General features: G+C 39.6%; 2 protein-coding genes across 2 annotated transcripts; one reads left to right on the forward strand and one right to left on the reverse strand.

The window, feature by feature from the left end:
* Positions 1 to 7411: 7411 nt before the first annotated feature.
* On the reverse strand, positions 7412 to 13899 carry armc1 (armadillo repeat containing 1). Its single transcript, XM_033986200.2, has 7 exons — positions 13715 to 13899; positions 12505 to 12710; positions 11309 to 11400; positions 10101 to 10290; positions 9643 to 9759; positions 9461 to 9535; positions 7412 to 9141 (listed from the first exon to the last, which is right to left on the reverse strand). The coding sequence occupies exons 2-7, from the start codon at positions 12664 to 12666 to the stop codon at positions 8950 to 8952; spliced, it is 828 nt and encodes a 275-aa protein (XP_033842091.1). The 5' UTR covers positions 12667 to 12710; positions 13715 to 13899; the 3' UTR covers positions 7412 to 8949.
* Positions 13900 to 14177: 278 nt separating this feature from the next.
* On the forward strand, positions 14178 to 17759 carry mtfr1 (mitochondrial fission regulator 1). Its single transcript, XM_033986196.2, is given in 10 exon segments — positions 14178 to 14268; positions 14381 to 14465; positions 14709 to 14835; positions 14901 to 14999; positions 15562 to 15695; positions 15780 to 16006; positions 16208 to 16278; positions 16280 to 16461; positions 16573 to 16750; positions 16826 to 17759. Coding segments are annotated over 8 exon segments (975 nt in total). The 5' UTR covers positions 14178 to 14268; positions 14381 to 14465; positions 14709 to 14799; the 3' UTR covers positions 16874 to 17759.
* Positions 17760 to 18301: the final 542 nt, after the last annotated feature.

Here is an 18301-nt window from a genome sequence, read left to right on the forward strand (position 1 = left end):
CTGTTTTGCTGGTCTTTCCTATGGCAGAGGCTCAAGTGTGAGAAAATCCAGTTTGTTATTGCCAAAATCAGGAGTCTTACCTGCCATAAGGTATTTGTTTCATTGTTTGGCAGCGGTGCTTAGCATGGTACTTTGGATGCACACCAACAAGACAGGTGTACACAATCAAGGCATATACAAGACCAGGAAGAACTCATTTACAGGTATCGGCAACTATGGATTTAAAATATTGGTCTTTGTTTATAGTCTAAATTGTCTTTCTTATTTTGGTGTAAAAAGCTATTAATACCATAATACAGGCAATAGTATGTTTTGGTTTGTAGGTTTGTGTGCACACTAATAACACTAGAAAGAATGGGTTTTTTTGTTGTTGTTGTTTTTTTGGGGGTTTTTTTTTGGGAGAAATTTGATACAACCTGCAATTTTGCCAATCAACATTGTGATGTATGGATGTTCCAATTGCCAAGTTTCCAATAATGGGATCGACTCTGTATGATCCCAGTGCAAACATTTTATGCCAATGAAGGTTTTGCTGAGGAATAAATAATCAATATGGAAGGAAATGTCCCTATTCTTTTTAATTTTGCTGCCCTGAAATCTGATCCAAATATGAAGAATGTTCTTTCAGTGTACTCTCATTGTTTCATGTGTCTTCAGTGCAGGGTTCAAAGGTCATGCTCCTGCCTCCAGATGAAGACTAGTGGAGTGGCAGTCGAGCGCGAATCATATTATCTCTGAGGACATAAATGCAGTCGAGTGAATGAAGAGGCTAATGATGTGGGCAAAGGCCATGGGGCTACCTGCGTTAAATGTTTTCTTTAATGCATTTCAGCTACCTGCCAACAAGCTTCTCAGTTTTGCATTACAGTAAAATATATATAGTTTGGTGGTAGCGGTGGAAAAGGCGCCTGAAGTGATGTATCTTTCCAACACTTAATCCTGGTTAGGTCTGAAGGTTGTCTGAAGGACAAGCTGTGAAGATGTCTGGAGAAGCAGAAGTGAGGCGAGTGCTTGTGCGCAACCGTTTGTCACTGTGATACATGCTAAATGTGCTAATTAATACTGTAATGTAACTAAACCCACTGTGCAGGCACTGTAATTAAAACTGATGTACCTACTTAGCACACCAAGCATCACAGGTGGGCCCAAATTAATCCACAAATAGAGCTAAATTGCCTCGGCTTTGCGTTTTCCGTCAACGTCACTCACTTTGGGGGGAAATTTTGGTAATTAGTTCTGATATAACAAAGTCATAAATTTGGGGTTAAACGCAGCCTTGACAACAGACGCAGTGACAGCAAGAGACCTCCTCGAGCTTTTCCCAGATGGGATCCTCCAAGACTTCTCTGTGGAAAAATGTTGGCTTGGAGACGGGCCTTGACAACTGTGTGTGGATAAGACAAGAGAAGATATGCAAAGAGAGTCTTTGGGAGCAGTCTGTTAGCTGTTTTTATTTGTGAAAATGAACTGGAGTGGAGGCTGTATTCTGGGCTGCAGATCGGAAAATTGAGTGATTAGTTCTGGGTGGAGGCCATTGAATTAATGCATTTTGATTGTCTCTGTGGCTGCTTGTTTAAATGAGTTTGTGCTCAAAGCTAATATGTACTTCATTTTTTGTGGCAAGGATAGTCCCGTTCTTTTTTATTTCACTCAACCTCAAAAGAAGTTTGAATTCTAATGGCAGTGTGCCCTAATCCTGTCACAAGCACAGACAAATGAAGGCACTTGATCATAATCTATGCCAAATCACCAGGCACAACTGTTCTTTTAATGGTTTTGGTGAAATGCAGTGTCAAATTGGGTGTATTACATGCTGCAGAATAGCATAGGGGTTTAGGCTACAGCACATAAGTATACTCTATGCTGGCCTTTATGTAATGAGACCCAAAAATGCCCTTAATGTCTCCCTCACTCTTCATCGTCACCCTGGAGAAATAAAAATCTCAAGATATCGAAGGCACTTAAATCAATTAATCTAACTGTGATGTTGTTTCCTCCTAGGAGTTTAAATTGTGGCAGACGTGTGTTGAAGCACATTTGTTTGTTTACACACAATGCACTTCCTCAGCTTCAAAGCACAGCTTGATCTTTGACCTCTTCTGCATAAAAGCTCTTGAATGAAAAGAAACACAGACATTGAATTAGCATGTAGATAATATGAACTAAAGCTACTGAGAAAGTTACACACTTTGAATGCACAAACTGCTCATTGTTCTCTGTTTTTCTCAAGCTGCACGCGGCTATTGTGAGGCAAAACTAGTCGATTAAACCGAATGACAGTCAAATCAGAGTAATAATCTCATATTTATGAATATTTAATACGGTCATGGCAAATAAGGAAAGTAATTAGGAGTTTCCATAAATTAGCAAATTGTTATTTTATGTTAATGAAAGATCTTCAGCTTTTCCCTCATGCATAATTTATAAATCAACAAGAAAAAGTTTAAAGAGTGGAGAGACGCACATGGACGAGACACAAAGGCTCCAAATTGCTGTTGTTGTTCAGTCTCATCATTTTCAATCAGTTTTATTGTATTTTAGGGAAAATTCAGTTAAATTATTATTTTTTTTCTATATGAATTGTTCAATAGTTTTAGGTGGACAAATTACTACTTGACATTCATGACTGTAGACACAAGCTAACAGCCCAAAAGTGTAGATCTGGAACAGGAATGGGCAAAGTCATGTCTTACTGTCACTGATCAGCATGGGTCTTAATGGAAAGGTCTGCAGTCAATTCTCAGTAAAAACATGTGGATTGCAGCAGAGTTCAGACTTTGGGGAGATAAATGGTAGAAGTTGGAGACCTCCAACCACACGACGCAGATTGGCAGCCCCGCTTCCATCAGTTTACCCCAGGGCAGCTGTGGCTACAATAGTATCTTATCATCCTCAGGCATAGAGTAATAATGTAAACATGCTATACAAATCCAATGCATTATTATAATTTTGGTTTAGTTCTTTTTTTGTGCTTTAAATGTTTACAATAAATGAGCATTTGCATAGTGTTTTAGTAGTAACACTGCAGAACGCTAAGAACTGGACTGAATGGAGTTTGGGTTGAAGGGCAGAGAGCATTTACCACATAACTAAAAGATTCATGGTTCAAGTCTGATCACTGTATACCTCCGCAAGACACGGCTATTGTATTTTTCCAGTTGTAATCAGGAGTAATTTGATACAGAAAATACATTTGACTACACTTGACTAACTATTGCTTTGTGAATTTTGCCGAATATCGCAGAAAGAGCGTAGGTGTGGCTGGAAGAGCAATGAATCAGAAAACAGGAGCAAAACAAATCTATGATCTGGAACTGTGAGAGGAGCGGGATTAATGAGAAGTAGGAGGCTGTGAAATGATGTGGCCTTTGAGTGGAGAAAATGGCCCTAGCAGAGCATGGCCATCCAATGAGGTGAGACAAACTTCACCTGATCCACAATTAACGGCGGTGTGCGGATGGGTGACACCGGGTTACAGCGAGGAGGGGGGCGGAGGGGGTCTGAAAAATAACAATTCAACTTTATGACATGTTATCATCTCTCTAAAAAGGGCGAGCATTAGAAGGTCCTGGTCCAGACTAGGATGTGGTTAGGTTTTACACACCTGTCTTTCCCAAGTAGACAGTTGGGCTGATGAGAGCAAAGCTTGTTACAAAGATTTATGTTTAATAAGGACAGACACTGGCTGGGGATAGGAACAATTAACGACAGAGCTAAACTATAAATAAAGAAGTGAAGTGGAAATGGGGTAGAGTTGATAGTACAGAGGGTGAGGAGCAGGAACAGGAGCGAGAATGATTAAGTGGTGTTACGGACCGGGAACACTTGTTTGCAAGGACAATCTTTGTGTGCTTTTGTTGTCGGCTGGCCGCCTTTATCTTTGTGTAATTCTGCGTCTGATGAAATGTGTTTAAAGAGATGAATTGGGATCGGAGGAGCCGTCCTGACATGATTATGAGGGATTCATCTGCAGCCATCTGCCACCGTTATGAAAGGAGAGGGGGGGCCGTGATAGAGAGAGCAAGACAGAGAGAGGAGGGAGGGAGAGAAGACCTTCTGTTCAGCAGCCATGCCACACAGCCACCATTACACAGGTCTGTGGCCTACAGTTTAACACACAGGCCAGGCCTTTCCGCAGAGGTGAGCACAGGGTCCAATTTAAGAAGCTGCATCAAATCTGCACACTTGTTTTTGTTCAACAAAATCCACCAGCCCCTAAAATCACCAACAGGGCAGTCTGAACACCGCTCACTGCACTGGCAAATATAGCTACTGAGACTCCACATGCAACATGCATTAATTATCCAGGTTTTGGACTGGCACAAAGATTATACGGAGTTAGTGTTTTCCTTTTTACAATTGCTTATATTAGCTTTTAGATAAAAATTGTTTCTTGGCTGCTGTAGCCCACTCAGTGCTCAAAACAAAGTTGCCACCTTTAGATATTTTTATATTACTATTTCCAAACTGTTGTTGGTCATATGATTAGAGTACATATTAAGTCCATTGTAACTGTAGTGAAATCGTTCTCCCCAGGTAGCACTGCTCCACGGCTCGGACTTGGAAGTGGCACCTCCAGACTACATCATATTCACACACCAGTTGGAGGAGAGGGCACAACAGATGGGTCCATTGCTCATCACAACGTCCACTTGTTCTAAAGGGGAGAGCGGGGGCTTTAGACAGCATGTCTTAAATTGTATAATCGGCTTTTAGTGTCACCAAATACAAGTCACACATTTGTTTTTTTTCTCAGGTTGCTTGCTTTAACATCACTTTTAAGATTTTTATCACACCTAAAACACACTATAGGCGCATAACATGAAGTCGATGAACAAAATGTCAACCAGAATAAAAAATGAATTTGTCTTTGCTGCAGAATGTGTTGGCATCTGTGCAGGCATTTTCTATGACACCTCTCAAACACTTATAAAACCAAATCGTCCTCTCATTTGAATCAAAGCGTTTATTGACAGCTGTCTTGTTTTTCCCATCCCTCCATATTTTAACAAAGCAACCATTTCCTCTTTGCCCCATGCGACTGAGCCATCACTTCTTATTACAGGTCAACGCTGCGGTGCTTAATTACGTTGCTGCGGCTGGGAGGCGCCTAATAACCTGTCATTGAGGGGAATTTGAATGTCACACCATATTGTTGGACCCTAATGGCAGCAGGCAGATCCATGATGAGTCGTTTTGGGACAATTACAGCAGATATTCAAATCAGTAGGAAGTGTGAGTGTATGTGTGTATGTGTGTATGTGTATGTGTAGTGGTCAGTGTCCTAGCACACACTTGTATCTTGACCCTGCCATCATCACATAAAAAAGATGCCCCTATCCCGCCTCTGTAACACTCTAACTGTGGCCTGATCGCTTTTATTATCTGCCTAATCCAGATATCAGCCGTTTCATCAGCCACAGGGAAGATATGCATATCATGAATTATTTTGACACTGGGACCTTTTAATTTTCACCGGTAATATTTCATCCAACCAATCAGAGAGCGGACTGGCAGCCATAGAGGTGCCACGGGATGAGACACCACACACACTCATAACACACAGGCCTATAGGACAATGGCAAAAGCTTGTGTTTCATCAGGTCATGTTGGAATTCAAGTGTGTTTTCATAAAGTGTAATAAGACAAAAAAGGAAAGGAAAGCTAATGAAGGTTTTGTTAGCCTTTATGTGCAAATTAAATCTACCTATATTATGTGAAAATACCTGATATTAAACACTTGCAGGTTAAAGAGCTAAACGCACAATTGAGTCCATGGATCTGAAGATAATAGTATTTTGCTTTCATTACATCACAATAGATTTTTAAAATCTGTTTGGTAAAGCTGAATGTCTTTTACAGAATGCACCTTCATACATGTGCATAAGGTTTTTGGTCTTGGCTTCAACAACTATTGGTTGTGATTCTCAGTGCAAGAAAATGAAACCTTTTAAAGAGTGAAGTAATTTTATCTTGTGATTTTTGTTGTAGTTAGTGAGATATATATGGATTGCATAACTAGACACTCTGCGCTTTTACCCAACTTTATGTGACGCAAATAAGTGAGTAAATTTGATGCTCAAGCGGCGACCTTCCCTCATCCTGGATGTTGACCTCCGTATAAAGAGAGACATTACATCTCGTTACACAACAACTCGGTTCCGGCGCTTCGCTGCAGATAAAGAAAAATGTCTCAATTAAATCTGCGCAGGGCCCCTTACCGAAGAGTTATCGCTGCCCGGTAGCGCTGATCGCAGCGCTCACACATCCTCAAAAGTTATTTGACATAAATTGCTGGAGTCACATCATTTCCTGCCACACTCCGCGCTGGATTTACTGCTGATCCCATTGACTGGGAGCTAAACCTCCGATAAAAACCCACAAGGGCCCTGGGTTTGCGAGGCGCACCTTGCCTCCATCAGAGCATCTTCTGTGCGTAAAGATTAACCATGCAAATAGACGCACCTTCATCATGAATATACAGGGCATGCACTGGGCTGATAGGACTCGAGAGGCGACACTAGTGATTGAGTTTTATCAGATGAGAACAAGATAACGGCTTATCCAAATAACTAGGGAATTGTCTTTTGTACTAAATAAGAAAACACAGCATTTTTCTCTTTTTGTAATACATCCAGACAAAACAAAACGTTATTTTATGAATGAAATTATTACGCTGCAGTGCAAAAAGAGACCTTTGCTAATGTACATGTGTGGAGAAGAGCTCAGGCGCACACACATTAAAGGTTGGACAAAGCACTATAATGGACACAGTATGTTAATGATGATGATTCTTACTCAAGCCTAAACTGGCCAGATGGAAATGCAGTTTCAGCAATGTTCTTGTGTCATTAAACTCTAAGGTTATCTCATTAAAGCACTGTTTACATCAGATTATAAACTGGAGACTGGAGCTTTGACCATGGTCTGTGGTTGTGCATGTCTGTTTCCAGTCTGTAAAATGATGAGCTACATTGCTGGTCAACTCCACATATGAAATATAAAAGTCCTATACTTCAGGTTGTTTCCATGGTGTTGCAATTCACCTTACATTTAGTTCACATACACTGAGGTGACCCAGTGGTGATTGAAGGCCACCATGGCCTGGCACCATGTCTGAAGCACAGCAACATCAGCAGTGGCTCCGGGGTGTACAGCTGCGGCTGGCTGCTGCCTCTACCCTGCACCAGCTCCACGTCTGTGGGGGGAGGTGGGAGGTCGGGCCACGGGACTGGCCTGGGGCACCTCACTTCTGCACCAGACACTATCCCCTCTCTCTTCACTGCATATTCTGCTGCTCTAAGCAATTTGATGGAGAACAGAAAAGCAAGTGAGCATAAAAGTAGTAGTAATGGGGGGGGCACAAGTACAGAACAAGCTAAATAAATACAAAAATTAAATGATAGAAATGTACTGATTTTACATTTATTGTGTTGAATTATTACAGTAGATATATTACAAATGACAAGAGCGTGTGATGTCTGTACACTTATTTATCATTTCTGTGAATTTTTGAAACACGAATGTGAACAGAAACATTATGCATGTTGAAAAGTTGACTCTCAGAAACAGCTTTCAAGTTCTTTGTCAGAACACAAAAAAAATAAGAGATGATTTTAAGTAAAAAGTATAATACTGGAAAAGCTATATCCCTTTAAATCTACAGGTGAAGTGTGTATCCTAGATTTTAAGTATATTTATTGCTTTTCTTGCTCATGTTTGTTCTGTAGGTTATCCAGGTCATTCCCTTAGTTTGACCTCAACTGACTGTGACATCACTGCACCTTAGATACAATAAATGCTGCTTGTTCAGCACTCATCATAATCGTTAATGACATGCACACAAATTATAAAATACAATTAAACTTGAAGTGTGTCACTGGGCTGTGGGGGCTACAGGATTGCAACACTACCATTAAAAGTTGAATAGAAATCACAGATATAATTGGATTTGTTTAAAACTGAAATTAACAGTTGCAAATAGAATTGTTCTTTAAATCAAAGGTCTCGGATTGTAGAGGCACCATTTATAAAATATTGGTAAGGAATCAGCTGACTACTGCTAGCATGGCAGCGCGCAACTACTGTACATGATCTTGGATTTAAGGACACTGCCGGCTTGGTTACATACAAAACTAAACAAGTGCACCTAGAATACTGTACAAATGTTTAACACCAGGAAAGACACATTTAAATGGTACTTTCTCATCATGCAGACCTTACATTTACTTGAAGCTACAAACAATGCTGATGTGAGAGTCAGGTGAAAGCAGAGGTAGCCTGCGTCTGTGCAATTTCATCTTGGAGCTCTGTCTCTTTGCCTCTTTTAGTGTACCTTTGTAAATCAAAACGAGCAAAATTAAGAAAAATGAATAAAATGTTGATGAATAAACTGCAGGCTCTTGCTGGTGTCTATTTCTACTAAAAATCTATTTTCATAGCTGTAAGCTGGAAGAGGCCGGGCACTGCGATTGACCAATAGGAAGCACTACTTGTTAATCTTAAAAATGAAAAATAATGCAATATGCTTCTAAATGGTAAAGGCACACAACAACATAGCTCTAGGCATTAGACATGATTGGCACAAAACCCATAGTATGTGGAAAGGAAATGTTTAGGAAGGAAAATTAAATTAAAAATACAATTTAAAATCATGCAAAAAAGAAATATACAATAATATAACATCAGCCTCTGCCAATACTTCTATATCTTTTCGGATTACTCTTCAGTTTGTGTTGTATTTGCAGTCCCCACAGTAGTTGTGTAGTACTTGTATGGTCCTGTTGCTTAGATATGGTCAATGTTGAGATGTGCAGTTTAAGTTTAGATTATTGCACCAGCTTTTGCAGCGCACAGCTGGGGTCCTTGAGTAGTGAGCACGGAGAGCAGGCTGTTGCTTAGGCTGCAGCTGGATGGCATTACAGGGAACAGAGGGAGACCAGGAAGTGGTCACCAGTAAAAGGACCGGGACAGGAAGTTAGCAGCAGTGCTGAGCCAGCCCATGCCATCTGTGATGGAGCCTACACGTGTCACGGCCTTGTCCTGCTCTTGGGATGGACTCTCCTCCTCGGGGAGGTAGTCCGGGATGTCCGTGTTCTCCTCCACCAAAACAGCTGCACCCTCCTGGAAGGGCACAATCCGCTGTGCAAGAAAATATATACTAAATATAACAAATACTGTTTAAAAACAAAAGAAATCTATATAAAACACAGTTTAAAATCAAATGTGGATACAAGATTAAAGTCACTACAATAAACTCTAGATTCTTCTCCTGTTAAGAGTAAGCTTTGTCTGACCCCTTCTGGTCAATAGGAGAAACTACAACAAAACCTTTATTCTACAATATTCTCACTGAAAAACAACAAATTATTTAATGTATAACTTACTGTTTGTTTTTGACTTGTTTGTCATTTTGTTTTTGCATTTTGTAACACTATACAGCTTATTTGCTTGTTCTTACCTCTCCACCATCTTCTGTCTTCACCACCTGCTGAGCTGTCAATACCTTGGTGGAGTTGATTGCTGTCCCCAAAGCCTATTCAAACAACAAACATAAATTATAAAAGAGCAACTTTCCCCTTAATCCCAAATGATATAACCTGTAAACAGACTTCAAGGTGACGTTTCTGAATGAATACAGACCTCTGCTTTAAGGTCAGAGCGAATTCTGACAACACATCTCTTGACAGCCATCTGGAAGGTGAAGCTGATGACCCCTCGAATCTTCAGCAAGGCCTCTTCACAAAGGCCCCTGCGGCTCTATCAACAAGCAAAAGGTAAAAACTAAACAAATAGAACAAAATATAAGTCCTTACTCTTTTACAAAGAATGGTAGGATTTGGCAGCTTGTCTTTCTGATGCTAAAAGTGATAAATCAGCAGCCCGCCAGAGGATGTGTATCTGCTGTTATGTTATCTGGCTAGCTTCAGATGTCCAACAGAGCAGCATTCAGGTTCAATCTCTGCGACCTGCTGTTCAATAGTTGACATTTACAACCTGACCCTGCCTCCCTCGGTTTGTGGCAGACAGACCAAAGACACAGTGTCAACATAAACAAACATGTGCGGTGCATGACAGACGCACACACAGTGGACCCTCACAGAGTCGTCCAATCCATCGATGTGCAGCACCACGGTCTTGGCCCTCTTGTTGTTGGAGCCCAAGAAGAAATGGGCTTTGCGTCGACAGGAGGCTGCAGATTCCTCCGCCTGTTCAGCCTCTTTCCCAGCCGACTGGAGGATCTCATAGATTTCTGAGGCCAGCAGCTTGGTCTCCCCTGGTGACGTGCCTCTGTTAGGATCAGAAGGACTATTAAATATACAGACAATGGTAAAATCTATTCACTGCATGAATCATTGCTGGACTATTTTTGTTAGTCAAAATAATTATGAACATGCAGACAGATGATCGTTTAGCACAAGAACTACCTAGTAACAAAAAAAATATATATTTTTTTTTTAGTAATCAGAAGTAGCTGTTATATTTGCTATTGCACCATGTTATTAGTCCAACTTTTATGTTAAACACGTTTTGCTGTTGCAGTAAAAAGAGTGATACTTGACATTTCCCTGAAGGCCAAACGGTTCTGATATAATGTCATAAAGTCAGTGCCTTTGACATGAGCCCTCTAGCACTGCGGCCTCTTTGTGAGACTGTCTCTTAAAAATAAAAATAAAAAACAGCTTGCTACCGTCTCTTTTGACTTTAGGGACAAACTATCATATAAAAATGATTTTGATCTTAATTTGTTAATTATTAAAGTACCTGTAAACCTTGTAAATGAATCACATGCTTTTCACAATGTCCCCTTGGTTGAGTTTACAGTCTGTAGAGCTATGAATGACCTCTACCCAAAGTCAGTGTGACAGGCTGCGAGGAGAGAAAGCTGTTGCTGTTACTGCAGGGCTCCTCTTGATGCCAGTCTCGTCTAGCTGAAGTGACTGTAGGGCTGCAGGGTGAGCTACAACATTACTGCTACAAGGGACGAAAATCATACAGGCCATCAACCATCGGCCATTTAAACAATAGTGCTAATGATAAACAGTAGCCACTTAACACCTCCACAGCAAAACAAGATACACATGCAATTTTATGCCTCGATTGCAAATATGCCTCGGCCCACGTCAGTGAAAAACAACAACTGACATCATCAAAAATGTTGAAAGATGGCATAGTGTGTTACAAATTTTGACACGAAAGTCCCCAGTGTTCCTTTCAGCTTAAATATACATCACCCTGACTTTGGTTTGTCTGAAACAAACATTTATAGGTGTATATAAACATGCGTGCTGCAGTAACAGGGACATACTTTTGCATAACATTCTGCAAACTCAGCATCATGCCCAGCTCGCTCTTCATTTTCTCTCGATTGGCTCGACATTCTGCCAGGTAGCGGACAGTCTGCAGAAACACAAAATGCACCTTATGATTGGCACAATGTAAAAGTGAGAAAGAGAGAGACTACATTGGTTGTGATTGTTCAATAGTATTACATAATACGTTTATACAGATAAGGTCACTGTGTTCCTACATTGTTGGTTGCTGACATGGAGTAACTATTACATAAAGCAGCTAAAGTGTATAACACAACATTGTTCTTTTGGATAAGGGTGATAAAACTGGGCACAATATAATACTTGTACTTTGTGTATTGTACTATGTAATTTATTTAATTTATATACTTTTTTTGTTGAAGGCCATGTTTGTTTAGGTTTGTAAAGAATGGTGTGGGTTGTGCACTTCAATGAAGAAACCATTAGATGCTTATATGTTTATAGAATAAACAGGGCACAGAATTCCAAGAAAATAGATTCCATTGATTAGACTCGTATAAGGATACTCTTCCTCTTTCTTAATACTTTCAACGAGCTACTTCTATTCTTAACATAAAGGCTCTTCTGTGTCAAGAGAAAAAAAAATCCTCTTAATTCTTTTAGTGCGCCACCAGGGAGCTTTCTGAACCACTTTTCTTTTTATTAATGATTTCTAACTCTGATATGTGAAGTTGTGTATTTAATGTGTTTTATTTCAGGCTCTATGTGCATATGGAGCTCAGCAGTGACACCCCATTCTGCAGTTCCGGACCAAAATTTCCCATTCATTTTTCTCACAGACAAAAATTGATATTAAAACTTTGAAAGCTTGCTTAGGGATAATCAGCTCTGTGGTAACCAATGACTACAAGACCTATAACCTATAATTTTATTTTTTTATTTATTATTGAATGGAAAATTTACTTCTGGAACCTGGGCAGGCTGTCACTGTTGAGCTCCACAGATAATTGTATGCAAGTGTAGGAGCATTCAAAAGAAAAGTCATCCAGTAAAATGTTTTTGTTTGTTTTTTCTTTCTTTTTAATACCGAATTATTGAGTTTGCTGTCTAATGGCCATTACCACTTAAGACAGTACAGTTGATTGTCACACCATGCTGGTAGCCACCTTATACCTGATATCAAATTGTCTGAAAAATTGCTAAAAGCCAAATATAGCTGATAGATACATACCAATAATGCAGAGTACAAAACTTGTGGGTTAGGATGGTCTAAAAAAAGGATGAGGCCGGGGAGACAGCCCTGATCTTCAACTATGGCTCTTCTGTTGAGAGGGTCAGCAGCGAGGTCTCTGAGCTGGTTCACCACAGTCAGAGCATCCACCTCTGCACTCATGGTGCTACTGGTCTGGGTGCCATACACATCAAATCAGGTGCTTTCTTTGACAAAAACAGAAAACATACATTATTAGTCATGAAATTAATTCCTATGTTATTTGATAATGCTCCTGAATTATCATGAAAAAAGGTGTAAAATGAGATTTTGAATGTATTTGGAATTAAAAGGGCCTATATTACTTTCTGATAAACATTCTAAATCCTAAATTTGTTTCCTCATCAAAAACATGACCCGGAGTTATGTTTTGTTTTATTCACACATGTTTAACACAGAAATCCTGCATATTTAGGCTGAGTTCTTCCCTCAAACTGAAAGCAGTGTTCCACCTTGTGATGTCATATGGTAATATAGGAAGTGCTCCACTGTGTTTTAAACTCCATACACTTTTACTAGAATCATTTAGATAATTTCAGCCCTGGAATTGCCCATGTCTAGTGAAAGGTTAAAAGCTGTTAACTTGAAAACTACTACTACATGACATCACACGGTTACTCAAGTGTAAATAAAACAAAACAACTCCGAATATATTTCTGATGAGGTAAAAACATTATAATATAGCTTAAAGATCACAAGAGTCAATTCTGTGTAATACACGACTTTTACTAAAGAGATTAAAAGACTTAAGTAAGCTCACCAACTCTGAGGTTTACATGTTTAGACTTTAGCTAGCTTAGTTACAAGCAGCACAAATGTCCACAGATGACGTCTACAGATAATAAATAAAAACAAACAATGGACAACAGGAACTCAACACAACTAATCAATATTGAATAAAAAGTACAAGTCAAGATAACAAAGACGTGGTGCCCTCTGGCCTTGTAGCGCTGTCATCTTCATCAAAGGATACGTATGGCATGCTATGGTACCATTTAGCTTAAAAAGTAAACAAATGAAAATGCCAAAGCCAATACCAAGAAACACAATAATTTACAAATACAGTGAAACTACATTTTGTCAAAGACGACCCCCCCTTAAAGTCATCACCTCAAATCACGCCCTGTGCAGCTAGCTAGAGTAGCTCGGCTAACGTAGCAATCCAGCTTACCGTTCAGTCAATTTGCAATAAAAGTGCAAGATAATCACTGATAGTCTTAGCAACGACTGGTCCTAATCAAATCAAAATGTCCGTAAGTGTAAAAGAACCGACGATATAGTAGGCCTCGGAGCTCTAGCTAGCAGCTGTGCGGTGTTTAGGTTTTTGTGACACATAAAGAGATGCGGTTGCTTTCCACTACGGGGCTTGCCGATTTTTTTCGCGTCGTTCTCACAGCTACGCCAGAATGCTGAGCGGAGAACAACTGTGTAAGTACCAAACGCACGCTTTACTAACACGTGATTGGCTAGTACGTTGTGGTTTACGAAGCCGCATCAAATTAATTATTAGTCTTTGGGATAGTTTTTGTTTTTATTTGTTAGCTCTTCGTTCAGTTTACAATAAAAAAAACGATAAAGTGATCTGTAATTGTTCTAGAAGTCACATGATCCATTCAACGCTTGGCCATTGGCTGAAAAACTCCTCCGGGCCAGAGTCATCTCCTTGTTCTCCCGTCGCTTTGACAAGGTGGAAAAACTGAAAAGTTTCATAAAAGTTGCCTTTTGGTAAATTTCTGTACTTACTTAGCGTTTAAAACTTAACATTGTCCTTCTTTCTTACCTGTTTGTGTATGATATTGGTCGGAGTGCTTGGGTTAACCTATCCTTTCTTTCCTAGATTTTCGTAAACGGCTCAAATTGGAAGAAGACGGTGTAGCAACAGTTAGCCACATCACCTGCTAAGTTCACATTGAGTTGTTAAAGTAAGTAAATATTCTCACCAAACCGTGAAACTATATGAATACATATCGCCGTGTGACTAAGATAAACAGTCGCCTTAATGTGTACCCAGTGTGTTTTTGCAATAAACACCCCACAGAACAAACGTTAACTGTATAAACATGTGAGTTTAGCTGTCACGTAGCATGATAGTGGAAAGGGAAATGTATGTTATGGTTTGACTGTGTTTTTTAATCCAAATGTGCCTTTTTCTAATTATAATATAGTTTCCTGCTTCCTCTGATGACCTACCGCTGAAGATGCCCTCACACTGGGGGTATGTGGGCATTTGACAACTCAACATAAACAGAAACAGGAATGAGCAAAAACTATGCGCGAATTGAAATGGATCTGGTGAGTGAATACACAGATCTGAGGGCAGAAAGCTGTTTACATTGTTTAACGTATTTGTACTGCAGGCTTTTGGAACAGCCAAGCCTTATGGGTCTTCTAGGAGTATAGTGAGGAGAATCGCATCCAGTCTACCTCTCAAGCCCTCCCCCAGAGTTCATTTTCAGGTATGTCTATTTGTATCCATTCCCCTTTAATCCAGTAAACATTACATTCTCTTCTATTTCTCACTCACATCTGTCATCTAACAAAGTTTATGGTTTCTATTTCTTATAGACTTGACACTGAGAAGTATGTATTCTGTTTGCCCTTGATGCACACAACTTTTTAATCTTCCTCAGCCCTTGTTTTTCTTTGGGAACTATAAACAAATGGTTATTCTGCAATAACACACATGTGGTACAACTACTTTTATGCTCTAGTCTTTCAAGACGCTTTTCTTTCTCGTTGTCTTTTCTTCCATCCTGTGTGTCTCTTTAGTCATGAGGAATGCAGTCTATCAGCATGAGGGTAGTTTGTTCAGCAAACATCTACCACCTACAGCTGATTAGAGACTACAGAAGTACCAATGACCTATCTCAACCTTTCACTTCAAACAAACAGCCCTCAGCTCCACTTGCTGCCTGTATCTTGGTTTATTTATTTCCAGTGACCTCTAGCAAATTATTGCATCATAATGTCATTTCTATTAGCCAGTCTTTTCACCCATGGCTTACTTTTCTGTGGCAGCTTTATCCATACACCGAGGATGCAGGCATCCTGTTTGCTGCCAAGCGACAGCCTGGACTGGTGGCCTCTCTAGCTGATGTTGGATGGATTGATGGAGACGATGAGGACGATGCACACTACTTAGGCAGACCAAGGTAAAATAAAAACCACATTGATAATTAATTTGCAGAAACACTTTTTTATTACTAAATATAACCGTAATTGTTCATCTTATGAAGGCACGGACTCCCTGCTGGTCTCTGGCTCAGAGCTCACGAGCCTCAGCAGAGACTCACCAGACAAAGATCCCTTCCGAGCCTGTACCAGGGTCCTCCTGATCCCCAGGGCTCGACTATAGCCAACGATGAGGCCATACAGAAAATCAGTGCCCTTGAAACTGAACTGGCCAAACTGAGAGCACAGATCGCACAAATAGTTTTGGCTCAGGAAAAGACTTCACAGCCAGGTATGTTTTCTTTCCTTTTCAGTTATGTTCATATTATATAATTAACTAAAACGACTAGTAAAGTGCAGTTATTGGTGTTTAGATGAAAATTAGTTTGGAACTGTTCATGTTGCAGTGTCTGTATATTACCACTAGATGGTACCAGAGTCTTGCAGTGAAGCTAAAAGCCTTTATCTTTACTTTTCCTTTCTTTGATACCAGCTGCTGCTACAGGGGCACCTCCCCCACCCCCTCCACCTAGTGGTACTCTGCCTCCTCCTCCTCCTCCTCCTCCCCCCCCCTCCACCTCCTCCCTCAAGCCTCCAGCGGACATTTTCAGCCATTGACTTGATTAAGGAGCGCAAAGGGAAGAAGACAGACAGCCAGACAGTTTTAGAGCCTAAGCCAGCAGAAATCCCCAACATGCTCGACATCTTGAAAGACATGGGCAAAGTTAAGCTGCGCTCTGTCAAAAAGTGAGTTATTGCACTGACAATTCAATCTAAAATCAATGTAAATGCATAGACTTTATTATTTGTTTCTCAAAAGGCATTCATAAATATAACCATACTTTCTTGTGTTTTCAGTCGTGATGACGATGGTGATGTTAAAGCAAAGACCAGTGAACCAACAGACGCAGCAGCTCTGATTGCTGAGGCCCTCAAGAGAAAGTTTGCCCATCGCTACAGGCACAACAGTGAACAAGAGGACAAGGAGGATTTTAAACCCTTAACAGAGAATAAGGCCAAACCAGCGTCCCCTTTGGTAAACCTTTTTAATAAGCAATTATATATTGTGTGATTTGACTTAATAATTGAATTATTTGTGTGTTTTTTACAGTTTGGACAGCACATGTTAAAGCGAACAGGAATGCGGAAGCTAGTCTGAATGTGCCTTTTCCATATCAGCTGTTTCTATAGGAGAATGAAAATTCTTCCTGACATGTACGCAGGCTTCCTAAACTTCAACTTTTTAACTACAGTACTTTAGTTGTATTTTTGTTATTCTGAATCATTCCTGCTTATCAGAGGGACAGACTTGCATGTTCACACAGCAACAGCAGTTCAGCGATGAAAGTTGTTATATATCACATTGTTTTTAGTCAGCTGCACATGGCATGAGTGGTCAGTTTTGCATTTCTAGTATCACTGGCACAGAAAACTTAATGGTTCTTCCACCACGCAAGAAGAGAAGCATGTTCTTGTTGCAGGAATATTTTGTCTATATATGTGTAAATGTGTATATTTAATTTATGATTGGGATTCTTTTATTTATGCTGCGGCCTTGTCTTTGTAGTTTTAACAACACTAATAATGTTTTTAATGTTATTAATTTTAATGTGAAGTTCTTTACATCGTGCCAGTTCATATACCTGCCAAAGCCTCAAATTTAAAATGTATTCATTGTGCGATCAATATTAAAATCAAAGACATTCCAGCCGTTGGAGACATTCTTGGAAGCTTTAATCATTCCTAAACAAGTTTTCTCTTAGGATAAAATATATATATATATATATATATATATCTCAGGAAAAGTGGCAATCAATACACTTGATACTGACAGTTCTTAGGCACTTTTTAATGTAGTGATGCTGTAAAACACTGATACTGCAACAGATTTAAAGTAACTGTCATTTTAAGGTTTTTTTTTGTTTTGTTTTTATTGAGTTTGCCAAGTTGTGCCACCTCAATGTGAGCAACTTTTGTGACTTGCTCAATTTAATATGCCAATTTAAACTGTGCAATTGTCAATAAAGGCTTTTCCAAGTGTTGAATGTGATTTATTTTGTCAATAGGTTGCATTCACTGAAGATCTGTGGAAGATCTGGGACTTTTTTTTTTTTTTTGGCAAGAAATATCCAAATGTATGATCTACAAATATTGATTCAAATCATTAATGGTTAAGGATTGGGTTCACAAATTTGCCATGTTAATCGTATGAGAATTTTTGAGGGCTGAATAATGGCACCAACATTTGAAGCTACTGTGAAAAAATTCCCTTTTGACTGTAAAAGATAAATTCAAAGCTGTCAAATGGAAAAAAAGTTGTAGAAGTGAAGATGTTTCGCTGCTCATCCAAGCCGTTTCAGTTCTGGTCAGATTACTGGTGGACACTGCCTTATATTTATCTGACCAGAACTTTTCACTCCTACAGCTTTTCGTCCAGTTGATAGATTTGAACTTTTCTTTTACTATGGATCATACCTGGACAACTAAGGGATTACACAGACCTCCCTTTTGATTGTTAGTAACAACAGAAGATGTCAAAATTTGTAGCAGTTTTTGTTTCATGTCAACAATTACAGTATGCATCCTA

Source organism: Periophthalmus magnuspinnatus, chromosome 20 (genome assembly GCF_009829125.3).
Source record: "Periophthalmus magnuspinnatus isolate fPerMag1 chromosome 20, fPerMag1.2.pri, whole genome shotgun sequence".
In the NCBI taxonomy this organism is placed as follows: Eukaryota; Metazoa; Chordata; class Actinopteri; order Gobiiformes; family Gobiidae; genus Periophthalmus; species Periophthalmus magnuspinnatus.

Coding starts and splice junctions, on each gene's coding strand:
- armc1 (XM_033986200.2), bottom strand. CDS start 12,666: ATGAGTGCAGAGGTGGATGCTCTGACTGTGGTGAACCAGCTCAGAGAC. Junction 9,760..10,100: donor TCGATGGATTGGACGACTCT/GTGAGGGTCCAC, acceptor GCTTGTTGATAG/AGCCGCAGGGGCCTTTGTGA. Junction 9,536..9,642: donor GCTCTGACCTTAAAGCAGAG/GTCTGTATTCAT, acceptor TTGTTTGAATAG/GCTTTGGGGACAGCAATCAA.